This window comes from Salvelinus fontinalis, chromosome 26 (genome assembly GCF_029448725.1).
Source record: "Salvelinus fontinalis isolate EN_2023a chromosome 26, ASM2944872v1, whole genome shotgun sequence".
Lineage (NCBI taxonomy): Eukaryota > Metazoa > Chordata > Actinopteri > Salmoniformes > Salmonidae > Salvelinus > Salvelinus fontinalis.
Window position 1 is genome coordinate 7,022,479 of NC_074690.1, and position 26,254 is coordinate 7,048,732.

At 48.8% G+C, this 26,254-nt stretch overlaps 1 protein-coding gene and 3 long non-coding RNA genes across 7 annotated transcripts in view; 2 read left to right on the top strand and 2 right to left on the bottom strand.

Annotated features, from left to right (window-relative positions):
- Positions 1 to 9,647: 9,647 nt before the first annotated feature.
- Positions 9,648 to 13,771, bottom strand: LOC129823591 (uncharacterized). Its single transcript, XR_008754650.1, has 2 exons — positions 13,175 to 13,771; positions 9,648 to 13,024 (listed from the first exon to the last, which is right to left on the bottom strand). It is a non-coding gene; the product is annotated as an uncharacterized LOC129823591 (long non-coding RNA).
- LOC129823593 (uncharacterized) lies at positions 11,066 to 11,774 on the top strand. 2 transcript variants are annotated; one of them, XR_008754653.1, is made up of 4 exons: positions 11,066 to 11,138; positions 11,261 to 11,349; positions 11,495 to 11,580; positions 11,717 to 11,774. It is a non-coding gene; the product is annotated as an uncharacterized LOC129823593 (long non-coding RNA). The 2 variants fall into 2 exon arrangements; XR_008754654.1 differs by lacking the exon at positions 11,717 to 11,774 and adding an exon at positions 11,618 to 11,681 and having other exon boundaries at positions 11,495 to 11,550.
- On the top strand, positions 13,106 to 13,466 carry LOC129823592 (uncharacterized). The gene is made up of 3 exons (XR_008754651.1): positions 13,106 to 13,157; positions 13,210 to 13,314; positions 13,413 to 13,466. It is a non-coding gene; the product is annotated as an uncharacterized LOC129823592 (long non-coding RNA).
- A 2,438-nt stretch (positions 13,772 to 16,209) lies between the features above and the next one.
- LOC129823594 (E3 ubiquitin-protein ligase RING2) overlaps positions 16,210 to 26,254 on the bottom strand; it is a 45,469-nt gene continuing 35,424 nt past the window's right edge. Inside the window, exons 6-8 of one of the 3 annotated variants that reach the window (XM_055882443.1) lie at positions 22,226 to 22,401; positions 18,267 to 18,456; positions 16,210 to 16,437 (exon numbers count right to left, since the gene is read on the bottom strand). In XM_055882443.1, coding sequence (XP_055738418.1) covers positions 16,336 to 16,437; positions 18,267 to 18,456; positions 22,226 to 22,401 — 468 coding nt within the window. In that variant the 3' untranslated portion in view covers positions 16,210 to 16,335. Of the gene's footprint in view, positions 16,438 to 18,266; positions 18,457 to 22,225; positions 22,405 to 26,254 lie in introns of all 3 variants that reach the window. The other 2 variants (XM_055882442.1, XM_055882444.1) reach the window with 2 other exon arrangements.

A 26,254-nucleotide genomic window follows, 5' to 3' on the forward strand; every position in this document is an offset into this window, starting at 1 on the left:
CATAAATGTCTGCCCAGAAGCACGAGATTTAACTTCACTCAACTTTGAGTTCTCTCCTTTGAGACTGTCAACGTTTCACTCTACTGCTCAAATCAACACAATATTAGGCACTTTCTATGTAACATACCGAAACAAAAACTAACTGTGCAAAGAAATGTTCTTGTAGGCAGAGCACATTGGAGTAGGATTCCATTGACAGGAAGGACTCAGCCTGGACTCTACACAGACCGGTGCCCCATAACCAATCAGAGCTGCAGTAGGCCTATATGCAAATAGCCATTGCCATATATGGATCTGTGCCGTTCACTGTGTTTATGCTACAGTACGAGCGGTCGGGAGTAGATGCTCTTGTTCTGAGATCAAAGTGAGAGCTACATGTAGCCACCTGTGTATGTTTTGCTAGTTAGCTAGTTATTAGCCCAGTTATAGCTACTTTCTAGTCAACAATGGGGGAGGGGTTGCTTCCTACGAAAGTACAAAATGTCTGCATTTCTAGCCACCTTTGAAAAGCCAGTCAGGTAAAGAGCTTTTTTATGTCTTAAAGGGGCGGTGTTGTATTTTGAGAGAGACTTGAATTAGCTAGATAGCCAATAGGCAGGGCGTAGCATAATTTGTCTGATTCTATGTAATAATTGTACGGGGATAATAATGAATTTTATTTTCTAAAAGTGTTTTTTTGCATCAAACAACACATTCAGTCACCACCTTGTCTGAAGGACAAGTGGATAAACAGGTTAATGTCAAGTCCTGCATGTGTTTTTCAAAGGTCTCATGGAATGTAGGCCTATATTGAACACCACATATTGGCTGCTACTGTAGGCTGAATGATAGAACAGCTACTTCCATGTTAAAATGTTATGGAATTATTTTTTCTCCATTGTTTTTGATGGAAGGCCACTCTAGTCCGCCTACATTATGGGCCACAGGATCAAATAATAATCACGGTGGTTGTAGAGGGTGCAACAGGTCAGTACCTCAGGAGTAAATGTCAGTTGGCTTTTCACAGCCGATCATTCACAGTTAGAGACAGCAGTTCCGGTAGAGAGAGTCAAAAACAGCAGTTCCGGGACAAGGTAGCAAGTCTGGTGAAACAAGTCAGGGTTCCATAGCCGCAGGCAGAACAGTTGAAACTGGAGCAGCAGCATGACCAGGTGGACTGGGTACAGCAAGGCCAGGTAGTCCTGAGGCATGGTCCTAGGGCTTAGGTCCTTCAGGAGGGGAGGGAGCATACTTAAAATTCACACAGGACACCGGATAAGACAGGAGAAGTACACCAGATATAACAGACAGTCTATGTGCCTGGGGGCTGGAGTCAATTGCAGCGTAGATACTGGAGGCTGAGACTGAAGCACAACGAGAGGACCAGGCCATTGGAGAAGTCATCCGTTTGAAAGAAGACAACAGGACACTTGACAATGACACACAAGGAACAGCAAATGGGTTTACAGGGAAATTACTACATGAGTAAACTTCACTTGGAAGATGGATTACTGTATTGAAGGACAGGTGAGAAAGGACAGCTTGTTCTCCCTGGTAAGTACTGTACGGAAGCATCTACATGATGACATTTGCTACAGAACGAGTGCTCAACCTCGCGAGGGAACGATTTTACTGGCCATTTATGAAAATAAAGATATATTCCTCTGTCACGAGATGTCCTTGTATAAAACAAAAATAAACCAGTTACCCACGTCCAAGCTCCCATGGGAAACATCAAGTCTAGCTTTCCCCGAGAGCTTGTCTGTATTGATTACCTGCAACAGGAAACCAGCCAAGGTGTCTGCGAGTATATCCTAGTAGTGGTAGATAATTTTACAAGATTCGCTCAGGCTTACCCCACAAAAGAACAAGTCCGGATGGGTCCGGCCGAACGCATCTTTAATGATTTCATCCCGAGGTTTGATTACCCGTCAAAGTTACATCATGACCAAAATGAGCTCTTCAGAAAATCTCCAGAAGCTTTCAGGTGTTGGTCATTTCTAGAACGTCTCCTCTACCCCTCGCAAGGCAACCCCGCCGAGAGGTTTAACAGGACATTACAGATGTTATGGGTAACGGGATGGGTATTAAGTAGAAGTTATGGGTTACGGGACGGGTATTGAGTAGAAGTTATGGGTTACGGGATGGGTATTGAGTAGAAGGGCACTGGACGAGAAGGAAAGATGGTGCGTATAACTGCACTAGACATGAGTCTACAGGATTCTCTCCAGTCCTTCCCCATCCATGTTGACTTGCTGTTCAGGTTGATCACAGATGGAGAGACTATACTGACCCAGTCTCCCTGCTGTTCAGGTTGATCACAGATGGAGAGACTATACTGACCCAGTCTCCCTGCTGTTCAGGTTGATCACAGATAGAGAGACTATACTGACCCAGTCTCCCTGCTGTTCAGGTTGATCACAGATGGAGAGACTATACTGACCCAGTCTCCCTGCTGTTCAGGTTGATCACAGATGGAGAGACTATACTGACCCAGTCTCCCTGCTGTTCAGGTTGATCACAGATGGAGAGACTATACTGACCCAGTCTCCCTGCTGTTCAGGTTGATCACAGATGGAGAGACTATACTGACCCAGTCTCCCTGCTGTTCAGGTTGATCACAGATGGAGAGACTATACTGACCCAGTCTCCCTGCTGTTCAGGTTGATCACAGATGGAGAGACTATACTGACCCAGTCTCCCTGCTGTTCAGGTTGATCACAGATGGAGAGACTATACTGACCCAGTCTCCCTGCTGTTCAGGTTGATCACAGATGGAGAGACTATACTGACCCAGTCTCCCTGCTGTTCAGGTTGATCACAGATGGAGAGACTATACTGACCCAGTCTCCCTGCTGTTCAGGTTGATCACAGATGGAGAGACTATACTGACCCAGTCTCCCAGCTGTTCAGGTTGATCACAGATGGAGAGACTATACTGACCCAGTCTCCCAGTCTCCCTGCTGTTCAGGTTGATCACAGATGGAGAGACTATACTGACCCAGTCTCCCTGCTGTTCAGGTTGATCACAGATGGAGAGACTATACTGACCCAGTCTCCCTGCTGTTCAGGTTGATCACAGATGGAGAGACTATACTGACCCAGTCTCCCTGCTGTTCAGGTTGATCACAGATGGAGAGACTATACTGACCCAGTCTCCCTGCTGTTCAGGTTGATCACAGATGGAGAGACTATACTGACCCAGTCTCCCTGCTGTTCAGGTTGATCACAGATGGAGAGACTATACTGACCCAGTCTCCCTGCTGTTCAGGTTGATCACAGATGGAGAGACTATACTGACCCAGTCTCCCAGTCTCCCTGCTGTTCAGGTTGATCACAGATGGAGAGACTATACTGACCCAGTCTCCCTGCTGTTCAGGTTGATCACAGATGGAGAGACTATACTGACCCAGTCTCACTGCTGTTCAGGTTGATCACAGATGGAGAGACTATACTGACCCAGTCTCCCTGCTGTTCAGGTTGATCACAGATGGAGAGACTATACTGACCCAGTCTCCCTGCTGTTCAGGTTGATCACAGATGGAGAGACTATACTGACCCAGTCTCCCTGCTGTTCAGGTTGATCACAGATGGAGAGACTATACTGACCCAGTCTCCCAGCTGTTCAGGTTGATCACAGATGGAGAGACTATACTGACCCAGTCTCCCAGTCTCCCTGCTGTTCAGGTTGATCACAGATGGAGAGACTATACTGACCCAGTCTCCCTGCTGTTCAGGTTGATCACAGATGGAGAGACTATACTGACCCAGTCTCCCTGCTGTTCAGGTTGATCACAGATGGAGAGACTATACTGACCCAGTCTCCCTGCTGTTCAGGTTGATCACAGATGGAGAGACTATACTGACCCAGTCTCCCTGCTGTTCAGGTTGATCACAGATGGAGAGACTATACTGACCCAGTCTCCCTGCTGTTCAGGTTGATCACAGATGGAGAGACTATACTGACCCAGTCTCCCTGCTGTTCAGGTTGATCACAGATGGAGAGACTATACTGACCCAGTCTCCCAGTCTCCCTGCTGTTCAGGTTGATCACAGATGGAGAGACTATACTGACCCAGTCTCCCAGTCTCCCTGCTGTTCAGGTTGATCACAGATGGAGAGACTATACTGACCCAGTCTCCCTGCTGTTCAGGTTGATCACAGATGGAGAGACTATACTGACCCAGTCTCCCAGCTGTTCAGGTTGATCACAGATGGAGAGACTATACTGACCCAGTCTCCCAGCTGTTCAGGTCGATCACAGATGGAGAGACTATACTGACCCAGTCTCCCTGCTGTTCAGGTCGATCACAGATGGAGAGACTATACTGACCCAGTCTCCCTGCTGTTCAGGTCGATCACAGATGGAGAGACTATACTGACCCAGTCTCCCTGCTGTTCAGGTCGATCACAGATGGAGAGACTATACTGACCCAGTCTCCCTGCTGTTCAGGTTGATCACAGATGGAGAGACTATACTGACCCAGTCTCCCTGCTGTTCAGGTTGATCACAGATGGAGAGACTATACTGACCCAGTCTCCCTGCTGTTCAGGTTGATCACAGATGGAGAGACTATACTGACCCAGTCTCCCTGCTGTTCAGGTTGATCACAGATGGAGAGACTATACTGACCCAGTCTCCCTGCTGTTCAGGTTGATCACAGATGGAGAGACTATACTGACCCAGTCTCCCTGCTGTTCAGGTTGATCACAGATGGAGAGACTATACTGACCCAGTCTCCCTGCTGTTCAGGTTGATCACAGATGGAGAGACTATACTGACCCAGTCTCCCTGCTGTTCAGGTTGATCACAGATGGAGAGACTATACTGACCCAGTCTCCCTGCTGTTCAGGTTGATCACAGATGGAGAGACTATACTGACCCAGTCTCCCTGCTGTTCAGGTTGATCACAGATGGAGAGACTATACTAACCCAGTCTCCCTGCTGTTCAGGTTGATCACAGATGGAGAGACTATACTGACCCAGTCTCCCTGCTGTTCAGGTTGATCACAGATGGAGAGACTATACTGACCCAGTCTCCCTGCTGTTCAGGTTGATCACAGATGGAGAGACTATACTGACCCAGTCTCCCTGCTGTTCAGGTTGATCACAGATGGAGAGACTATACTGACCCAGTCTCCCTGCTGTTCAGGTTGATCACAGATGGAGAGACTATACTGACCCAGTCTCCCTGCTGTTCAGGTCGATCACAGATGGAGAGACTATACTGACCCAGTCTCCCTGCTGTTCAGGTCGATCACAGATGGAGAGACTATACTGACCCAGTCTCCCTGCTGTTCAGGTTGATCACAGATGGAGAGACTATACTGACCCAGTCTCCCTGCTGTTCAGGTTGATCACAGATGGAGAGACTATACTGAACAAAAATATAAAACGCAACAATTTCTTTCTTTTTTTACTGAGTTACAGTTCATACAAGGAAATCAATCAATTGAAAAAAAAACAATTTCACATTATAGATAACGGTAAAAAATAGGTATGGGGTGTGGAACAGAACCAGTCAGTATCTGGCGTGACCAACATTTACCTCGACATCTGGTGTGACCAACATTTACCTCGACATCTGGTGTGACCAACGTTTACCTCGACATCTGGTGTGACCAACGTTTACCTCGACATCTGGTGTGACCAACGTTTACCTCGACATCTGGTGTGACCAACATTTACCTCGACATCTGGTGTGACCAACGTTTAACTCGACATCTGGTGTGACCAACGTTTACCTCGACATCTGGTGTGACCAACATTTACCTCGACATCTGGTGTGACCAACGTTTACCTCGACATCTGGTGTGACCAACGTTTACCTCGACATCTGGTGTGACCAACGTTTACCTCGACATCTGGTGTGACCAACATTTAACTCGACATCTGGTGTGACCAACGTTTACCTCGACATCTGGTGTGACCAACGTTTACCTCGACATCTGGTGTGACCAACATTTAACTCGACATCTGGTGTGACCAACATTTAACTCGACATCTCCTCACAGAGTTGATCAGGATGTTGATTGTGACCAGTGGAATGTTGTCCCACTCCTCTTCAATGGCTGTGTGAAGTTGATGGATATTTAAAAATATATATATTTTACCTTTTTTTAACTAGACAAGTCAGTTAACCTAGGAAGAGTGGGTTAACTGCCTTGTTCAGGGGCAGAACGACAGATTTTTACCTTGTCAGTTCGGGGATTCAACCTTTCGGTTACAAGTCCAACGCTCTAACCACTAGGCTACCTGCTACCTGCAGGTATTGAGGGGAACTGGAACACGCTGTCGTACACCTCAATCCAGAGCATCCCAAACATGCTCAATGGATGACATGTCTGGTGAGTACGCAGGTCATGGAAGAACTGGGACAATTTCAGCTTTCAGGAATTGTGTCCAGATCCTTGCAACATGGGGATGTTCATGCAGCATTATCATGCTGAAATATGAGGTGGTGGATGTGGATGAATGGTACAACAACGGGCCTCAGGATCTCGTCACGGTATCTCTGAGCATTCAAATTCCCATCGATAAAATGCTATTTTGTTTGTTGTCCGTAGCTTATGCCTGCCCATACCATAACCCCACCGCCACCATGGGGCACACTGTTCACAACGTTGACACCAGCAAACCGCTCGCCCACATGACGCCATACACGTCGTCTGCGGTTGTGAGGCCGGTTGGACGTACTGCCAAATTCTCTAAAATGACGGTGGAGGCGGCTTATGGTAGAGAAATGAACATTAAATTCTCTGGCAACAGCTCTGGTGGACATTCCTGCAGTCGGCATGCCAATTGCACGTTCCCTCAAAACTTTAGACATCTGTGGCATTGTGTCGTGTGACAAAACTGCACATTTTAGAGCGGCCTTTTATTTTCTACCGGCACAAGATGCACCTGTGTAATGAGCATGCTCTTCAATCAGTTTCTTAATATGCCACACCTGTCAGGTGGTTGAATTAAGTTAGCAGAGGAGAAATGCTCGCAAACAAGGATGTAAACAAACAGCTTTTTGTGCGTATGGAACATTTCAGCTCATGAAACATGGGACCAACAGTTTATATGTTGTGTATTTATATATTTTTGTTCAATGTAGTTCACCGAGAGGATACGCAGAGAAATGGGCAGACCGGATGACTGACGCATCTGAAAACAGTAAAAACAGGCAAGTTCCAGAAACACGGCCTACTACAACAAGCAGACAAGTGGTGTAGTTCTTCCGTCTGTGAAAGAGGTGGTCTGGGTAAACAGATCATACTGGGAGAGAGGAACATCTACATAGTCATAGAACAAAGTTGTTGACAACCTGATCTCACTCTCCCCGTCAGTTAATAAAATCAGCCCAGAGACCAGCGAAGGTAGATCGAGGACGCTCCATCGGAACCCCGTCTCTCCTCGTAAACGACGTACCTCCACGTTGCTGTGGCAACGAAGCAACCTAGAGAACGAACGCTCCATCGGAACCCCGTCTCTCCTCGTAAACGACGTACCTCCACGTTGCTGTGGCAACGAAGCAACCTAGAGAACGAACGCTCCATCGGAACCCCGTCTCTCCTCGTATACGACGTACCTCCACGTTGCTGTGGCAACGAAGCAACCTAGAGAACGAACGCTCCATCGGAACCCCGTCTCTCCTCGTATACGACGTACCTCCACGTTGCTGTGGCAACGAAGCAACCTAGAGAACGAACGCTCCATCGGAACCCCGTCTCTCCTCGTATACGACGTACCTCCACGTTGCTGTGGCAACGAAGCAACCTAGAGAACGAACGCTCCATCGGAACCCCGTCTCTCCTCGTATACGACGTACCTCCACGTTGCTGTGGCAACGAAGCAACCTAGAGAACGAACGCTCCATCGGAACCCCGTCTCTCCTCGTATACGACGTACCTCCACGTTGCTGTAGCAACGAAGCAACCTAGAGAACGAAACATTGTCCTCCCTCATTAACTGCACTGACTGCCACTGCACCACACTACCAAGTCGCACCTCACCCCACCTACATACCTTCCACAATCTTGTGTGTACTAGCTTTGAAGATTGTTAAAAAGGTTGTTACAGGAGTTTCTGAGATGGGACGATGTTTAATGATGTTAGGAGACATTTTCTTTTTGTTGGGGAGCGTGAGACACAAACACAATGTCTGGGCAAAGTTTTGTGTTAAAGTAAACACTAAATGATCTAAGAGCACCTGTGCACCTCATTTTTCTAACCTGTCCATCGGTATTCTCCTAGGTTCAAAACTACGCGGCTGTAGTCTGGTACCTTATTGTCCAAAGCAACCCATTCATAAGACAGCCAGTCAATGTTCCAAAACTGTTCACCTGTTTCTACACTGAACAAAAATATTTTAAAAAACGCAACAATTTCAAAGATTTTACTGAGTGTACAGTTCCATAAGCAAATCAGTAAATGTAAATGAATTCATTAGGCCCTAATCTATGGATTTCACATGACTGGGAATACAGATAAGCATCTGTTGATCACACATCACATTTTTTTTAATGTATGGGCTTGGATCAGAAAACCAGTCACTATCAGGTACGTATCGCGTCTCCTTCACACAGAGTTGATCAGGCTGTGGAATGTTGTCCCACTCCTCTTCAATGGCTGTGTGGTTGTCCCACTCCTCTTCAATGGCTGTGTGGTTGTCCCACTCCTCTTCAATGGCTGTGTGGTTGTCCCACTCCTCTTCAATGGCTGTGTGGTTGTCCCACTCCTCTTCAATGGCTGTGTGGTTGTCCCACTCCTCTTCAATGGCTGTGTGGTTGTCCCACTCCTCTTCAATGGCTGTGTGGTTGTCCCACTCCTCTTCAATGGCTGTGTGGTTGTCCCACTCCTCTTCAATGGCTGTGTGGTTGTCCCACTCCTCTTCAATGGCTGTGTGGTTGTCCCACTCCTCTTCAATGGCTGTGTGGTTGTCCCACTCCTCTTCAATGGCTGTGTGGTTGTCCCACTCCTCTTCAATGGCTGTGTGGTTGTCCCACTCCTCTTCAATGGCTGTGTGGTTGTCCCACTCCTCTTCAATGGCTGTGTGGTTGTCCCACTCCTCTTCAATGGCTGTGTGGTTGTCCCACTCCTCTTCAATGGCTGTGTGGTTGTCCCACTCCTCTTCAATGGCTGTGTGGTTGTCCCACTCCTCTTCAATGGCTGTGTGGTTGTCCCACTCCTCTTCAATGGCTGTGTGGTTGTCCCACTCCTCTTCAATGGCTGTGCGAAGTTGCTGGAAATTGCCGGGAACTGGAACACGCCATCGATCCAGAGCATCCCGAACAAGGGTGACCAACGGGTGAACCTACTAGCTGTCAAATCCTTGCTTCCTCCGTCTGTGTCTCCTCCAATGCGCTTTGAGAGGGAGGTGAGGAATGTGAAACGGGGAAATCAGGACGGATTGAATCATGAAATAAGGCTAGCAATGTTTGCAGATCCAGCCTTAAAAAGTACCACAAAGATTTGGGAAATCTCACCCCTGAAGAAGAGGTGGTGGTGAAAAATGGTGTTGGGTGAAGTTGCTCCATAGATGCTGATCTTAGGTCAGTTTGACATTTTACCCACTAATGGTTAGGGAAAGGACTGGGAGAGGGAAAGCTGATCCTAGATCTGTACTTAGGGGAAACTTCACACCGGAGCATTGAGATTAAATGGCTCGTGGGGTTCCATGTTTTACACACATTTTGTTTTTTATTTTCCAAACAGATAAATGCAGTTTGCAGTTTTCCCAAACAAAAACTGATATTTATGCAAAGAAAATTGTAAAAAAAAAAAAAAAAAAAAAGAATAACCGAAACATGCTTTTAAAAAGTATATTTGTAAATGCTTCCTCCATGGTATCATCGTTATGAAATATTTTTGTGGAGAATACACAATTTGGGTCCCTACACCCCCCCCCCCCCCCCCCCACACACACACAGTGTTCATGAAGCTTGAAGGTGATGAATAGAGCTGGTTGGTTTATGTACACAGACAGATTACTTGCATACAGTTGAGGTGTGTTGGAGTGATACATTCCTGGTTGAGATGAATGAACAAAGGTGTTACAACTATACCATGTGGAACTGAACTAGACTTTAGCTGAGATAATCACGTTAGTGTGAAACAGGGTTGGCCTCAATTTCATTCTTACTCATTTACTTCTTAGTTTTCAATGAGTGTTTTTGGAAAAACTACTGGATTCTTAAAAGATGTCACAGCACACAGGAGAGGTCCTCCTCAGAGAGAGAGAAGGTATAGAGATTATTCCACGGCCTGAAGAGGAATGGACCCCAACCCTGCTGTAAATGATAGCCGTGTCTAGGCCAACAGAATGAGAGCCAACCAGACCAGAGAGATGGGTAATAATGAGATGAAGTCTGTCTAATAGAATGTCGTTAGGTCATAGATGTTTCCATGGCTACCAGATCAGTCAGGTGACAGACACATTATTAAAGTTAACGTCCCAAAGGGCAATCTTTTCCCTATATAGTGCACTACTGTAGACCAGAGCCCTATATAGTGCACTACTGTAGACCAGAGCCCTATATAGTGCACTACTTTTGACCAGAGCCCTATTCCCTATATAGTGCACTACTTTTGACCCAGAGCCCTATTCCCTATATAGTGCACTACTATAGACCAGAGCCCTATTCCCTATATAGTGCACTACTTTTTGACCCAGAGCCCTATTCCCTATATAGTGCACTACTTTTTGACCCAGAGCCCTATTCCCTATATAGTGCACTACTTTTGACCCAGAGCCCTATTCCCTATATAGTGCACTACTTTTGACCCAGAGCCCTGTGTATTGCACTTAATAGGGACCAGGTTGCCATTTGAGACACATCCAACGTCAACAGATACAGCAGAGAAACAGGGTTTAATAAAGAAAACAAGCGTCTTGATATTCCAAACCATTGTGTCAGTTCGACAAATCAAATAGCAGAAAGCCCTCGGTACGTACACAGTGGTAATAGATCTAAGGCCTCCCACCCCGTCCTATCGCCAACCCAGCTCCCCGTAACCCCAGATACAAAAAGACATTCCAAGGTCCCAAAGCAGCCACAGTTATCAAGAGCAGGTAGAAGGTAGACAGCCCTGGAACTAGCAGCTAGACAGCCCAGGTACTAGCAGGTAGACAGCCCTGGAACTAGCAGGTAGACAGCCCTGGAACTAGCAGGTAGAAGGTAGACAGACCTGGTACTAGCAGGTAGACAGCCCAGGTACTAGCAGGTAGACAGCCCAGGTACTAGCAGGTAGACAGCCCAGGTACTAGCAGGTAGACAGCCCAGGTACTAGCAGGTAGACAGCCCAGGTACTAGCAGCTAGACAGCCCTGGTACTAGCAGGTAGACAGCCCTGGAACTAGCAGGTAGAAGGTAGACAGCCCTGGTACTAGCAGGTAGAAGGTAGACAGCCCTGGTACTAGCAGGTAGACAGCCCAGGTACTAGCAGGTAGACAGCCCAGGTACTAGCAGGTAGACAGCCCAGGTACTAGCAGGTAGACAGCCCAGGTACTAGCAGGTAGACAGCCCAGGTACTAGCAGCTAGACAGCCCTGGAACTAGCAGGTAGACAGCCCTGGAACTAGCAGGTAGAAGGTAGACAGCCCTGGTACTAGCAGGTAGAAGGTAGACAGCCCTGGTACTAGCAGGTAGAAGGTAGACAGCCCTGGTACTAGCAGGTAGAAGGTAGACAGCCCTGGTACTAGCAGGTAGACAGCCCAGGTACTAGCAGGTAGACAGCCCTGGAACTAGCAGGTAGACAGCCCTGGAACTAGCAGGTAGACAGCCCAGGTACTAGCAGCTAGACAGCCCTGGTACTAGCAGGTAGACAGCCCTGGAACTAGCAGCTAGACAGCTCTGGTACTAGCAGGTAGAAGGTAGACAGCCCTGGTACTAGCAGGTAGACAGCCCTGGAACTAGCAGGTAGACAGCCCAGGTACTAGCAGCTAGACAGCCCTGGTACTAGCAGGTAGACAGCCCTGGAACTAGCAGCTAGACAGCCCAGGTACTAGCAGGTAGACAGCCCAGGTACTAGCAGGTAGACAGCCCAGGTACTAGCAGCTAGACAGCCCTGGTACTAGCAGGTAGACAGCCCTGGAACTAGCAGCTAGACAGCCCAGGTACTAGCAGGTAGACAGCCCAGGTACTAGCAGGTAGACAGCCCTGGAACTAGCAGGTAGACAGCCCTGGAACTAGCAGGTAGACAGCCCTGGAACTAGCAGGTAGACAGCCCTGGAACTAGCAGGTAGAAGGTAGACAGCCCTGGTACTAGCAGGTAGACAGCCCTGGAACTAGCAGGTAGACAGCCCTGGAACTAGCAGGTAGACAGCCCTGGAACTAGCAGGTAGACAGCCCTGGTACTAGCAGGTAGACAGCCCTGGTACTAGCAGGTAGACAGCCCTGGAACTAGCAGGTAGACAGCCCAGGTACTAGCAGGTAGACAGCCCTGGTACTAGCAGGTAGACAGCCCTGGTACTAGCAGGTAGACAGCCCTGGTACTAGCAGGTAGACAGCCCTGGAACTAGCAGGTAGACAGCCCAGGTACTAGCAGGTAGACAGCCCAGGTACTAGCAGGTAGACAGCCCAGGTACTAGCAGGTAGACAGCCCAGGTACTAGCAGGTAGACAGCCCTGGTACTAGCAGGTAGACAGCCCTGGTACTAGCAGGTAGACAGCCCTGGTACTAGCAGGTAGACAGCCCTGGAACTAGCAGCTAGACAGCCCTGGTACTAGCAGGTAGACAGCCCTGGTACTAGCAGGTAGACAGCCCTGGTACTAGCAGCTAGACAGCCCTGGTACTAGCAGGTAGACAGCCCAGGTACTAGCAGCTAGACAGCCCTGGTACTAGCAGCTAGACAGCCCTGGTACTAGCAGCTAGACAGCCCTGGTACTAGCAGGTAGACAGCCCAGGTACTAGCAGCTAGACAGCCCTGGTACTAGCAGCTAGACAGCCCTGGTACTAGCAGCTAGACAGCCCTGGTACTAGCAGCTAGACAGCCCAGGTACTAGCAGGTAGTCAGCCCTGGTACTAGCAGGTAGTCAGCCCTGGTACTAGCAGGAAAACCTCTATCCAGAGCAGGTAGAAGGTAGACAGCCCTGGTACTAGCAGGAACTACCTCTATCCAGAGCAGGTAGAAGGTAGACAGTCCAGGTACTAGCAGGTAGACAGCCCAGGTACTAGCAGGTAGACAGCCCAGGTACTAGCAGGTACTACCTCTATCCAGAGCAGGTAGAAGGTAGACAGTCCAGGTACTAGCAGGTAGAAGGTAGACAGTCCAGGTACTAGCAGGTAGACAGTCCAGGTACTAGCAGGTACTACCTCTATCCAGAGCAGGTAGAAGGTAGACAGTCCAGGTACTAGCAGGAACTACCTCTATCCAGAGCAGGTAGAAGGTAGACAGTCCAGGTACTAGCAGGTAGACAGCCCAGGTACTAGCAGGTAGACAGCCCAGGTACTAGCAGGTAGAAGGTAGACAGTCCAGGTACTAGCAGGTAGACAGTCCAGGTACTAGCAGGAAAACCTCTATCCAGAGCAGGTAGAAGGTAGACAGTCCAGGTACTAGCAGGTAGAAGGTAGACAGTCCAGGTACTAGCAGGTAGACAGTCCAGGTACTAGCAGGTAGAAGGTAGACAGTCCAGGTACTAGCAGGTAGACAGTCCAGGTACTAGCAGGTAGAAGGTAGACAGTCCAGGTACTAGCAGGTAGAAGGTAGACAGTCCAGGTACTAGCAGGTACAACCTCAGTAAGACGTGACAGGACCACTGGCTAGTCACAACACCTTCAGACAGCCCTGGAACTAGCAGGTAGACAGTCCAGGTACTAGCAGGTAGAAGGTAGACAGTCCAGGAACTAGCAGGAACTACCTCAGTAAGACGTGACAGGACCACTGGCTAGTCACAACACCTTCAGACAGCAAGTCATAATACATTCAGGTTATCCCAAATGGCCCCCTATTCCATATGCAGTGCCCTACTTTAGACCAGGGTCTGTAGGGCTGTGGGTCTGTAGGGCTGTGGGTCTGTAGGGCTGTGGGTCTGTAGGGCTGTGGGTCTGTAGGGCTGTGGTCCAAGCAGTCCACTACATTTGGGACCTAGTTTCAGAGTTTAGGCAGGTGGTATGAACTACCACCGGCCCACGCCAGAGATGTGTTTAGTAACACTGAACGCCACCCGGGCGCCGCCCTCCTGAACGCCACCCGGGCGCCGCCCTCCTGAACGCCACCCGGGCGCCGCCCTCCTGAACGCCACCCGGGCGCCGGCCTCCTGAACGCCACCCGGGCGCCGGCCTCCTGAACGCCACCCGGGCGCCGGCCTCCTGAACGCCACCCTGGCGCCGCCCTCCTGAACGCCACCCTGGCGCCGCCCTCCTGAACGCCACCCTGGCGCCGCCCTCCTGAACGCCACCCTGGCGCCGCCCTCCTGAACGCCACCCTGGCGCCGCCCTCCTGAACGCCACTCTGGCACTGCAGTTACGTCTCCAGTAATGCTCTCCAGGCGGTCTACCCACCCCCCCAGGTGTACTCCAAGCGGTCTACCCCCCTGGTGTACTCCAGGCGGTCTACCCCCCTGGTGTACTCCAGGCGGTCTACCCCCCTGGTGTACTCCAGGCGATCTACCCCCCAGGTGGTCTACCCCCCCAGGTGTACTCCAGGCGGTCTACCCCCCCAGGTGTACTCCAGGCGGTCTACCCCCCCAGGTGTACTCCAGGCGGTCTACCCCCCCAGGTGTACTCCAGGCGGTCTACCCCCCCAGGTGTACTCCAGGCGGTCTACCCCCCCAGGTGTACTCCAGGCGGTCTACCCCCCCAGGTGTACTCCAGGCGGTCTACCCCCCCAGGTGTACTCCAGGCGGTCTACCCCCCCAGGTGTACTCCAGGCGGTCTACCCCCCCAGGTGTACTCCAGGCGGTCTACCCCCCAGGTGTACTCCAGGCGGTCTACCCCCCCCCCGGTGTACTCCAGGCGGTCTACCCCCCAGGTGTACTCCAGGCGGTCTACCCCCCCAGGTGTACTCCAGGCGGTCTACCCCCCCAGGTGTACTCCAGGCGGTCTACCCCCCCAGGTGTACTCCAGGCGGTCTACCCCCCCAGGTGTACTCCAGGCGGTCTACCCCCCCAGGTGTACTCCAGGCGGTCTACCCCCCCAGGTGTACTCCAGGCGGTCTACCCCCCCAGGTGTACTCCAGGCGGTCTACCCCCCCAGGTGTACTCCAGGCGGTCTACCCCCCCAGGTGTACTCCAGGCGGTCTACCCCCCCAGGTGTACTCCAGGCGGTCTACCCCCCCAGGTGTACTCCAGGCGGTCTACCCCCCCAGGTGTACTCCAGGCGGTCTACCCCCCCAGGTGTACTCCAGGCGGTCTACCCCCCCAGGTGTACTCCAGGCGGTCTACCCCCCCCAGGTGTACTCCAGGCGGTCTACCCCCCCCAGGTGTACTCCAGGCGGTCTACCCCCCCCAGGTGTACTCCAGGCGGTCTACCCCCCCCCCCCAGGTGTACTCCAGGCGGTCTACCCCCCCAGGTGTACTCCAGGCGGTCTACCCCCCCAGGTGTACTCCAGGCGGTCTACCCCCCCAGGTGTACTCCAGGCGGTCTACCCCCCCAGGTGTACTCCAGGCGGTCTACCCCCAGGTGTACTCCAGGCGGTCTACCCCCCCCCCCAGGTGTACTCCAGGCGGTCTACCCCCCCAGGTGTACTCCAGGCGGTCTACCCCCCCAGGTGTACTCCAGGCGGTCTACCCCCCCAGGTGTACTCCAGGCGGTCTACCCCCCCAGGTGTACTCCAGGCGGTCTACCCCCCCAGGTGTACTCCAGGCGGTCTACCCCCCCAGGTGTACTCCAGGCGGTCTACCCCCCCAGGTGTACTCCAGGCGGTCTACCCCCCCAGGTGTACTCCAGGCGAACTACCCCCCCAGGTGTACTCCAGGCGGTCTACCCCCCCAGGTGTACTCCAGGCGGTCTACCCCCCCAGGTGTACTCCAGGCGGTCTACCCCCCCAGGTGTACTCCAGGCGGTCTACCCCCCCAGGTGTACTCCAGGCGGTCTACCCCCCCAGGTGTACTCCAGGCGGTCTACCCCCCCAGGTGTACTCCAGGCGGTCTACCCCCCCAGGTGTACTCCAGGCGGTCTACCCCCCCAGGTGTACTCCAGGCGGTCTACCCCCCCAGGTGTACTCCAGCTGGTCTACCCCCCCCAAGTGTACTCCAGCTGGTCTACCCCCCCCAAGTGTACTCCAGGCGGTCTACCCCCCCAGGTGTACTCCAGGCGGTCTACCCCCCCAGGTGTTCTCCAGGCGGTCTACCCCCCCAGGTGTTCTCCAGGCGGTCTACCCCCCCAGGTGTACTCCAGGCGGTCTACCCCCCAGGTGTACTCCAGCTGGTCTACTTGTGCTCCTTGGTGGGGGCGAAGAACAGCTCCATGGGCTTGTTCACCTTCCAGTACTTCTCGCTGACAAGCTCCAGAGAGAAAGACCCGTTCAGCACCTAGAGGACCGACAGAGAGCATTGTCTGATTTATTGTCTTTCAGGAGGAAATTCTTTCCACACGTCACTAGTTGCATTATATACACAAGCTCACCTGGGTGACCAGTGATGAGACGCAACACCAGGCTAAAGGTCACCTGGGTGACCAGTGATGAGACGCAACACCAGGCTAAAGGTCACCTGGGTGACCAGTGATGAGACGCAACACCAGGCTAAAGGTCACCTGGGTGATCAGTGATGAGACGCAACACCAGGCTAAAGGTCACCTGGGTGACCAGTGATGAGACGCAACACCAGGCTAAAGGTCACCTGGGTGACCAGTGATGAGACGCAACACCAGGCTAAAGGTCACCTGGGTGATCAGTGATGAGACGCAACACCAGGCTAAAGGTCACCTGGGTGACAACTAGGAGTGTGTGCTTATTTGAAGTCTGTCTTGTGACCTTCGAATTAGTATAGAATCAGTATCGTATATAATTAGCATAACATTGAATTAGTATAGTATAGAATTAGCATAGAATTAGAATAGTGTAGAATTAGCATGGCATAGAATTTGTGTAGTATAGAATTAGTATAGAATATAATCAGAAGAGAATTCGTATAGTATAGAATTAGCATAGTATGGTATTAGCATACTATAGAATTACTATAGTATAGAATTGGTATAGTACCTCATTAGTATAGAATTAGCATAGTATGGTGTAGACTTAGTATAGCATAGAATTGGCATAGTATAGAATTAGTATAGCATAGAATTGGCATAGTATAGAATTAGTATAGCATAGAATTGGCATAGTATAGAATTAGCATAGCATAGAATTGGCATAGTATAGAATTAGTATAGCATAGAATTGGCATAGTATAGAATTAGTATAGCATAGTATGGGACCAGTATGGCATAGCATTAGTATAGCATTAGTATAGTATAGAATTGGCACAGTATAGAATTCGTATGGTGTAAAATTAATAAAGTATACGTGTAGTATAGTATTAGTATAGTATACGTGTAGTATAGAATTAGCATAGAATATAATTAGTATAGTATAAAATTGGCAGAGTATAGTATTGGTATAGAATTGGTATAGTGTAGTACGGAATTAGTATAGTATAGCATTAGTACAGTACAGCGCAGAATTAGTACAGTGAACTGGCCGTTGGCTGTAAATGGTGTATTGTAGTAGTATTTGTAGTAATATATTGTAGTATTACCGTGAACTGGCCGTTGGCTGTGGATGGTGTATTGTAGTAGTATTTGTAGTAATATATTGTAGTATTACCGTGAACTGGCCGTTGGCTGTGGATGGTGTATTGTAGTAGTATTTGTAGTAATATATTGTAGTATTACCGTGAACTGGCCGTTGGCTGTGGATGGTGTATTGTAGTAGTATTTGTAGTAATATATTGTAGTATTACCGTGAACTGGCCGTTGGCTGTGGATGGTGTATTGTAGTAGTATTTGTAGTAATATATTGTAGTATTACCGTGAACTGGCCGTTGGCTGTGGATGGTGTATTGTAGTAGTATTTGTAGTAATATATTGTAGTATTACCGTGAACTGGCCGTTGGCTGTGGATGGTGTATTGTAGTAGTATTTGTAGTAATATATTGTAGTATTACCGTGAACTGGCCGTTGGCTGTGGATGGTGTATTGTAGTAGTATTTGTAGTAATATATTGTAGTATTACCGTGAACTGGCCGTTGGCTGTAAATGGTGTATTGTAGTAGTATTTGTAGTAATATATTGTAGTATTACCGTGAACTGGCCGTTGGCTGTAGGGATATAAATGGTGTATTGTAGTAGTATTTGTAGTAATATATTGTAGTATTACCGTGAACTGGCCGTTGGCTGTAGGGATATAAATGGTGTATTGTTTCTCGGAGGCAGCGTCTACATTGACAGGGCTGGCCTCTCCGTTCTTCCTCAGTTCCTCCAGGGCCAGACGCACAGCCAGGTACTTAGACAGGTGGTCGACTGTGGCGTTACCCGACGTCTTGATGTACCTGGGAACAAACTCAACACTACCACACACACACACACACACACACACACACACACACACACACACACACACACACACACACACACACACACACACACACACACACACACACACACACACAGTTGCATTAGCATACTTCTTGATGAACCTGGGCACTAACTCAATACCACAACACCTTACTTGAGGTCTAGAAAGATATATACACACACACTTTCACTATCTAAACTTTCCCATTTTAAACATCCACAGGTACACTCACTGTTTTTCACAAACAGGATTCAAATACACGGGCCTACGCAAATTAGAAGACACGGGCCTACGCAGATTAGAAGACACGGGCCTACGCAAATTAGAAGACACGGGCCTACGCAGATTAGAAGACACGGGCCTACGCAGATTAGAAGACACGGGTCTACGCAGATTAGAAGACACGGGCCTACGCAGATTAGAAGACACGGGCCTACGCAGATTAGAAGACACGGGCCTACGCAGATTAGAAGACACGGGCCTACGCAGATTAGAAGACACGGGCCTACGCAGATTAGAAGACACGGGCCTACGCAGATTAGAAGACACGGGCCTACGCAGATTAGAATACACGGGCCTACGCAGATTAGAAGACACGGGCCTACGCAGATTAGAAGACAGGCCTACGCAGATTAGAAGACACGGGCCTACGCAGATTAGAAGACACGGGCCTACGCAGATTAGAAGACAGGGGCCTACGCAGATTAGAAGATCAACAAACCTCAGTCATTCTAAAGCTTTAAAGGTGCACTATGCAGAAATTGTAATAGTTAATCTCATTTCAGTTTGTACCATCTAAACGGCTGTGAAATATCTTTTCCATAACCTAAAATATTGTAATTTCAGCAGTTTGAAGCTGATGTACAAAATCGAAAATAAAAAACAAACGCAAAACTTAACGGGAAGCATAGAAATAGAACAGATCTACCGCTTCTCAGACTGGCTTTCAATGAGAATGACAGATCTATAACACATAGAACAGATCTACCGCTTCTCAGACTGGCTTTCAATGAGAATGACAGATCTATAACACATAGAACAGATCTACCGCTTCTCAGACTGGCTTTCAATGAGAATGACAGATCTATAACACATAGAACAGATCTACCGCTTCTCAGACTGGCTTTCAATGAGAATGACAGATCTATAACACATAGAACAGATCTACCGCTTCTCAGACTGGCTTTCAATGAGAATGACAGATCTATAACACATAGAACAGATCTACCGCTTCTCAGACTGGCTTTCAATGAGAATGACAGATCTATAACACATAGAACAGATCTACCGCTTCTCAGACTGGCTTTCAATGAGAATGACAGATCTATAACACATAGAACAGATCTACCGCTTCTCAGACTGGCTTTCAATGAGAATGACAGATCTATAACACATAGAACAGATCTACCGCTTCTCAGACTGGCTTTCAATGAGAATGACAGATCTATAACACATAGAACAGATCTACCGCTTCTCAGACTGGCTTTCAATGAGAATGACAGATCTATAACACATAGAACAGATCTACCGCTTCTCAGACTGGCTTTCAATGACACTGTTGGTCAACCAAAAAATGTGAATAACACAGCTTTAATATTGTGCAGATTCTGCACCTGGAACAAAACCACCCATCCTGTACCCCACTTAGCCTCAGATCCCCACCTGGTCTGCACGGTGTCTTCCTGTCCACCCATCCTGTACCCCACTTAGCCTCAGATCCCCACCTGGTCTGCACGGTGTCTTCCTGTCCACCCATCCTGTACCCCACTTAGCCTCAGATCCCCACCTGGTCTGCACGGTGTCTTCCTGTCCACCCATCCAGTACCCCACTTAGCCTCAGACCCCTACCTGGTCTGCACGGTGTCTTCCTGTCCACCCATCCTGTACCCCACTTAGCCTCAGACCCCCACCTGGTCTGCACGGTGTCTTCCTGTCCACCCATCCTGTACCCCACTTAGCTTCAGATCCCCACCTGGTCTGCACGGTGTCTTCCTGTCCACCCATCCAGTACCCCACTTAGCCTCAGATCCTCACCTGGTCTGCACGGTGTCTTCCTGTCCACCCATCCAGTACCCCACTTAGCCTCAGATCCCCACCTGGTCTGCACGGTGTCTTCCTGTCCACCTATCCAGTACCCCACTTAGCCTCAGATCCTCACCTGGTCTGCACGTGTCTTCCTGTCCACCCATCCTGTACCCCACTTAGCCTCAGATCCTCACCTGGTCTGCACGGTGTCTTCCTGTCCACCCATCCTGTACCCCACTTAGCCTCAGATCCCCACCTGGTCTGCACGGTGTCTTCCTGTCCACCCATCCTGTACCCCACTTAGCCTCAGATCCCCACCTGGTCTGCACGGTGTCCTCCTGTCCACCCATCCTGTACCCCACTTAGCCTCAGATCCCCACCTGGTCTGCACGGTGTCTTCCTGTCCACCCATTCTGTACCCCACTTAGCCTCAGATCCCCACCTGGTCTGCACGGTGTCTTCCTGTCCACCCATCCTGTACCCCACTTAGCCTCAGATCCCCACCTGGTCTGCACGGTGTCTTCCTGTCCACCCATCCAGTACCCCACTTAGCCTCAGATCCCCACCTGGTCTGCACGGTGTCTTCCTGTCCACCCATCCAGTACCCCACTTAGCCTCAGATCCCCACCTGGTCTGCACGGTGTCCTCCTGTCCACCCATCCTGTACCCTACTTAGCCTCAGATCCCCACCTGGTCTGCACGGTGTCTTCCTGTCCACCCATCCTGTACCCCACTTAGCCTCAGATCCCCACCTGGTCTGCACGGTGTCTTCCTGTCCACCCATCCTGTACCCCACTTAGCCTCAGATCCCCACCTGGTCTGCACGGTGTCCTCCTGTCCACCCATCCTGTACCCCACTTAGCCTCAGATCCCCACCTGGTCTGCACGGTGTCCACCCATCCAGTACCCCACTTAGCCTCAGATCCCCACCTGGTCTGCACGGTGTCTTCCTGTCCACCCATCCAGTACCCCACTTAGCCTCAGATCCCCACCTGGTCTGCACGGTGTCTTCCTGTCCACCCATCCTGTACCCCACTTAGCCTCAGACCCCCACCTGGTCTGCACGGTGTCCTCCTGTCCACCCATCCTGTACCCCACTTAGCCTCAGATCCCCACCTGGTCTGCACGGTGTCTTCCTGTCCACCCATCCAGTACCCCACTTAGCCTCAGATCCCCACCTGGTCTGCACGGTGTCTTCCTGTCCACCCATCCTGTACCCCACTTAGCCTCAGATCCCCACCTGGTCTGCACGGTGTCTTCCTGTCCACCCATCCTGTACCCCACTTAGCCTCAGATCCCCACCTGGTCTGCACGGTGTCTTCCTGTCCACCCATCCTGTACCCCACTTAGCCTCAGATCCTCACCTGGTCTGCACGGTGTCCTCCTGTCCACCCATCCTGTACCCCACTTAGCCTCAGATCCCCACCTGGTCTGCACGGTGTCTTCCTGTCCACCCATCCTGTACCCCACTTAGCCTCAGATCCCCACCTGGTCTGCACGGTGTCTTCCTGTCCACCCATCCTGTACCCCACTTAGCCTCAGATCCCCACCTGGTCTGCACGGTGTCTTCCTGTCCACCCATCCTGTACCCCACTTAGCCTCAGATCCCCACCTGGTCTGCACGGTGTCTTCCTGTCCACCCATCCTGTACCCCACTTAGCCTCAGATCCCCACCTGGTCTGCACGGTGTCTTCCTGTCCACCCATCCTGTACCCCACTAAGCCTCAGATCCCCACCTGGTCTGCACGGTGTCGTCCTTGTCCATGAGCGTAGGATGAGGACAGAACACCAGTTCTATCTCGCTGGCTCCGTCCACGGCCACGTCTCCTCCTCCTCCGTTCTCTGTAGCGTTGTCCATGTCCAGACCAGAGTCATCTGACGTCTTGGTACGCTTGATGCTCGGCCCCGCCTCCTGCTTTGATTGAAAAGATTATTTAATTGGGGGGGAGAAAAGATACGCTGACCAAAACCAAGGGCATAAAATGTTAAAGCGATGAGGTGCTTTAACGAGGAAAGACACACTGACTGGATATCTTGCTGTTATATTCCTAGGTGTCCTTTACTCAACAAAAATGGACATTTATATGCATTTACACGCCCATTTTACAACAAAACACGTAAACCCCCCACTTCACAATGGAAACGATTTGAAATGGGAAAATAAAAAGTATATCACACGTTACCCATCCCATATACACAATACATTACTAATACCCTGCAGGCTACCCATATACACAATACATTACTAATACCCTGCAGGCTACCCATATACACAATACATTACTAATACCCTGCACGTTACCCATATACACAATACATTACTAATACCCTGCAGGATACCCATATACACAATACATTACTAATACCCTGCAGGCTACCCATATACACAATACATTACTAATACCCTGCAGGCTACCCATATACACAATACATTACTAATACCCTGCAGGCTACCCATCCCATATACACAATACATTACTAATACCCTGCAGGCTACCCATATACACAATACATTACTAATACCCTGCAGGCTACCCATATACACAATACATTACTAATACCCTGCAGGCTACCCATCCCATATACACAATACATTACTAATACCCTGCAGGCTACCCATATACACAATACATTACTAATACCCTGCAGGCTACCCATATACACAATACATTACTAATACCCTGCAGGCTACCCATCCCATATACACAATACATTACTAATACCCTGCAGGCTACCCATATACACAATACATTACTAATACCCTGCAGGCTACCCATCCCATATACACAATACATTACTAATACCCTGCAGGCTACCCATATACACAATACATTACTAATACCCTGCAGGCTACCCATATACACAATACATTACTAATACCCTGCAGGCTACCCATCCCATCCCATATACACAATACATTACTAATACCCTGCCCGCTACCCATCCCATAAACACAATACATTACTAATACCCTGCAGGCTACCCATCCCATAAACACAATACATTACTAATACCCTGCAGGCTACCCATATACACAATACATTACTAATACCCTGCAGGCTACCCATCCCATATACACAATACATTACTAATACCCTGCAGGCTACCCATATACACAATACATTACTAATACCCTGCAGGCTACCCATCCCATATACACAATACATTACTAATACCCTGCAGGCTACCCATATACACAATACATTACTAATACCCTGCAGGCTACCCATCCCATATACACAATACATTACTAATACCCTGCAGGCTACCCATATACACAATACATTACTAATACCCTGCAGGCTACCCATATACACAATACATTACTAATACCCTGCAGGCTACCCATATACACAATACATTACTAATACCCTGCAGGCTACCCATATACACAATACATTACTAATACCCTGCAGGCTACCCATATACACAATACATTACTAATACCCTGCAGGCTACCCATCCCATATACACAATACATTACTAATACCCTGCAGGCTACCCATTAACACAATACATTACTAATACCCTGCAGGCTACCCATATACACAATACATTACTAATACCCTGCAGGCTACCCATATACACAATACATTACTAATACCCTGCAGGCTACCCATCCCATATACACAATACATTACTAATACCCTGCAGGCTACCCATCCCATATACACAATACATTACTAATACCCTGCAGGCTACCCATCCCATATACACAATACATTACTAATACCCTGCAGGCTACCCATATACACAATACATTACTAATACCCTGCAGGCTACCCATATACACAATACATTACTAATACCCTGCACGTTACCCATCCCATATACACAATACATTACTAATACCCTGCAGGCTACCCATTTACACAATACATTACTAATACCCTGCAGGCTACCCATCCCATCCCATATACACAATACATTACTAATACCCTGCAGGCTACCCATATACACAATACATTACTAATACCCTGCAGGCTACCCATCCCATATACACAATACATTACTAATACCCTGCAGGCTACCCATATACACAATACATTACTAATACCCTGCAGGCTACCCATATACACAATACATTACTAATACCCTGCAGGCTACCCATATACACAATACATTACTAATACCCTGCAGGCTACCCATATACACAATACATTACTAATACCCTGCAGGCTACCCATCCCATATACACAATACATTACTAATACCCTGCCCGCTACCCATCCCATAAACACAATACATTACTAATACCCTGCAGGCTACCCATATACACAATACATTACTAATACCCTGCAGGCTACCCATATACACAATACATTACTAATACCCTGCAGGCTACCCATCCCATATACACAATACATTACTAATACCCTGCAGGCTACCCATATACACAATACATTACTAATACCCTGCAGGCTACCCATCCCATATACACAATACATTACTAATACCCTGCAGGCTACCCATATACACAATACATTACTAATACCCTGCAGGCTACCCATATACACAATACATTACTAATACCCTGCACGCTACCCATATACACAATACATTACTAATACCCTGCAGGCTACCCATATACACAATACATTACTAATACCCTGCAGGCTACCCATATACACAATACATTACTAATACCCTGCAGGCTACCCATCCCATAAACACAATACATTACTAATACCCTGCAGGCTACCCATATACACAATACATTACTAATACCCTGCAGGCTACCCATATACACAATACATTACTAATACCCTGCACGCTACCCATATACACAATACATTACTAATACCCTGCAGGCTACCCATATACACAATACATTACTAATACCCTGCAGGCTACCCATCCCATATACACAATACATTACTAATACCCTGCAGGCTACCCATATACACAATACATTACTAATACCCTGCAGGCTACCCATATACACAATACATTACTAATACCCTGCAGGCTACCCATATACACAATACATTACTAATACCCTGCAGGCTACCCATATACACAATACATTACTAATACCCTGCAGGCTACCCATATACACAATGCATTACTAATACCCTGCAGGCTACCCATATACACAATACATTACTAATACCCTGCAGGCTACCCATATACACAATACATTACTAATACCCTGCAGGCTACCCATCCCATATACACAATACATTACTAATACCCTGCAGGCTACCCATATACACAATACATTACTAATACCCTGCAGGCTACCCATATACACAATACATTACTAATACCCTGCAGGCTACCCATATACACAATACATTACTAATACCCTGCAGGCTACCCATCCCATATACACAATACATTACTAATACCCTGCAGGCTACCCATCCCATATACACAATACATTACTAATACCCTGCAGGCTACCCATATACACAATACATTACTAATACCCTGCAGGCTACCCATATACCCAATACATTACTAATACACTGCAGGCTACCCATATACACAATACATTACTAATACCCTGCAGGCTACCCATCCCATATACACAATACATTACTAATACCCTGCAGGCTACCCATATACACAATACATTACTAATACCCTGCAGGCTACCCATATACACAATACATTACTAATACCCTGCAGGCTACCCATATACACAATACATTACTAATACCCTGCAGGCTACCCATATACACAATACATTACTAATACCCTGCAGGCTACCCATATACACAATGCATTACTAATACCCTGCAGGCTACCCATATACACAA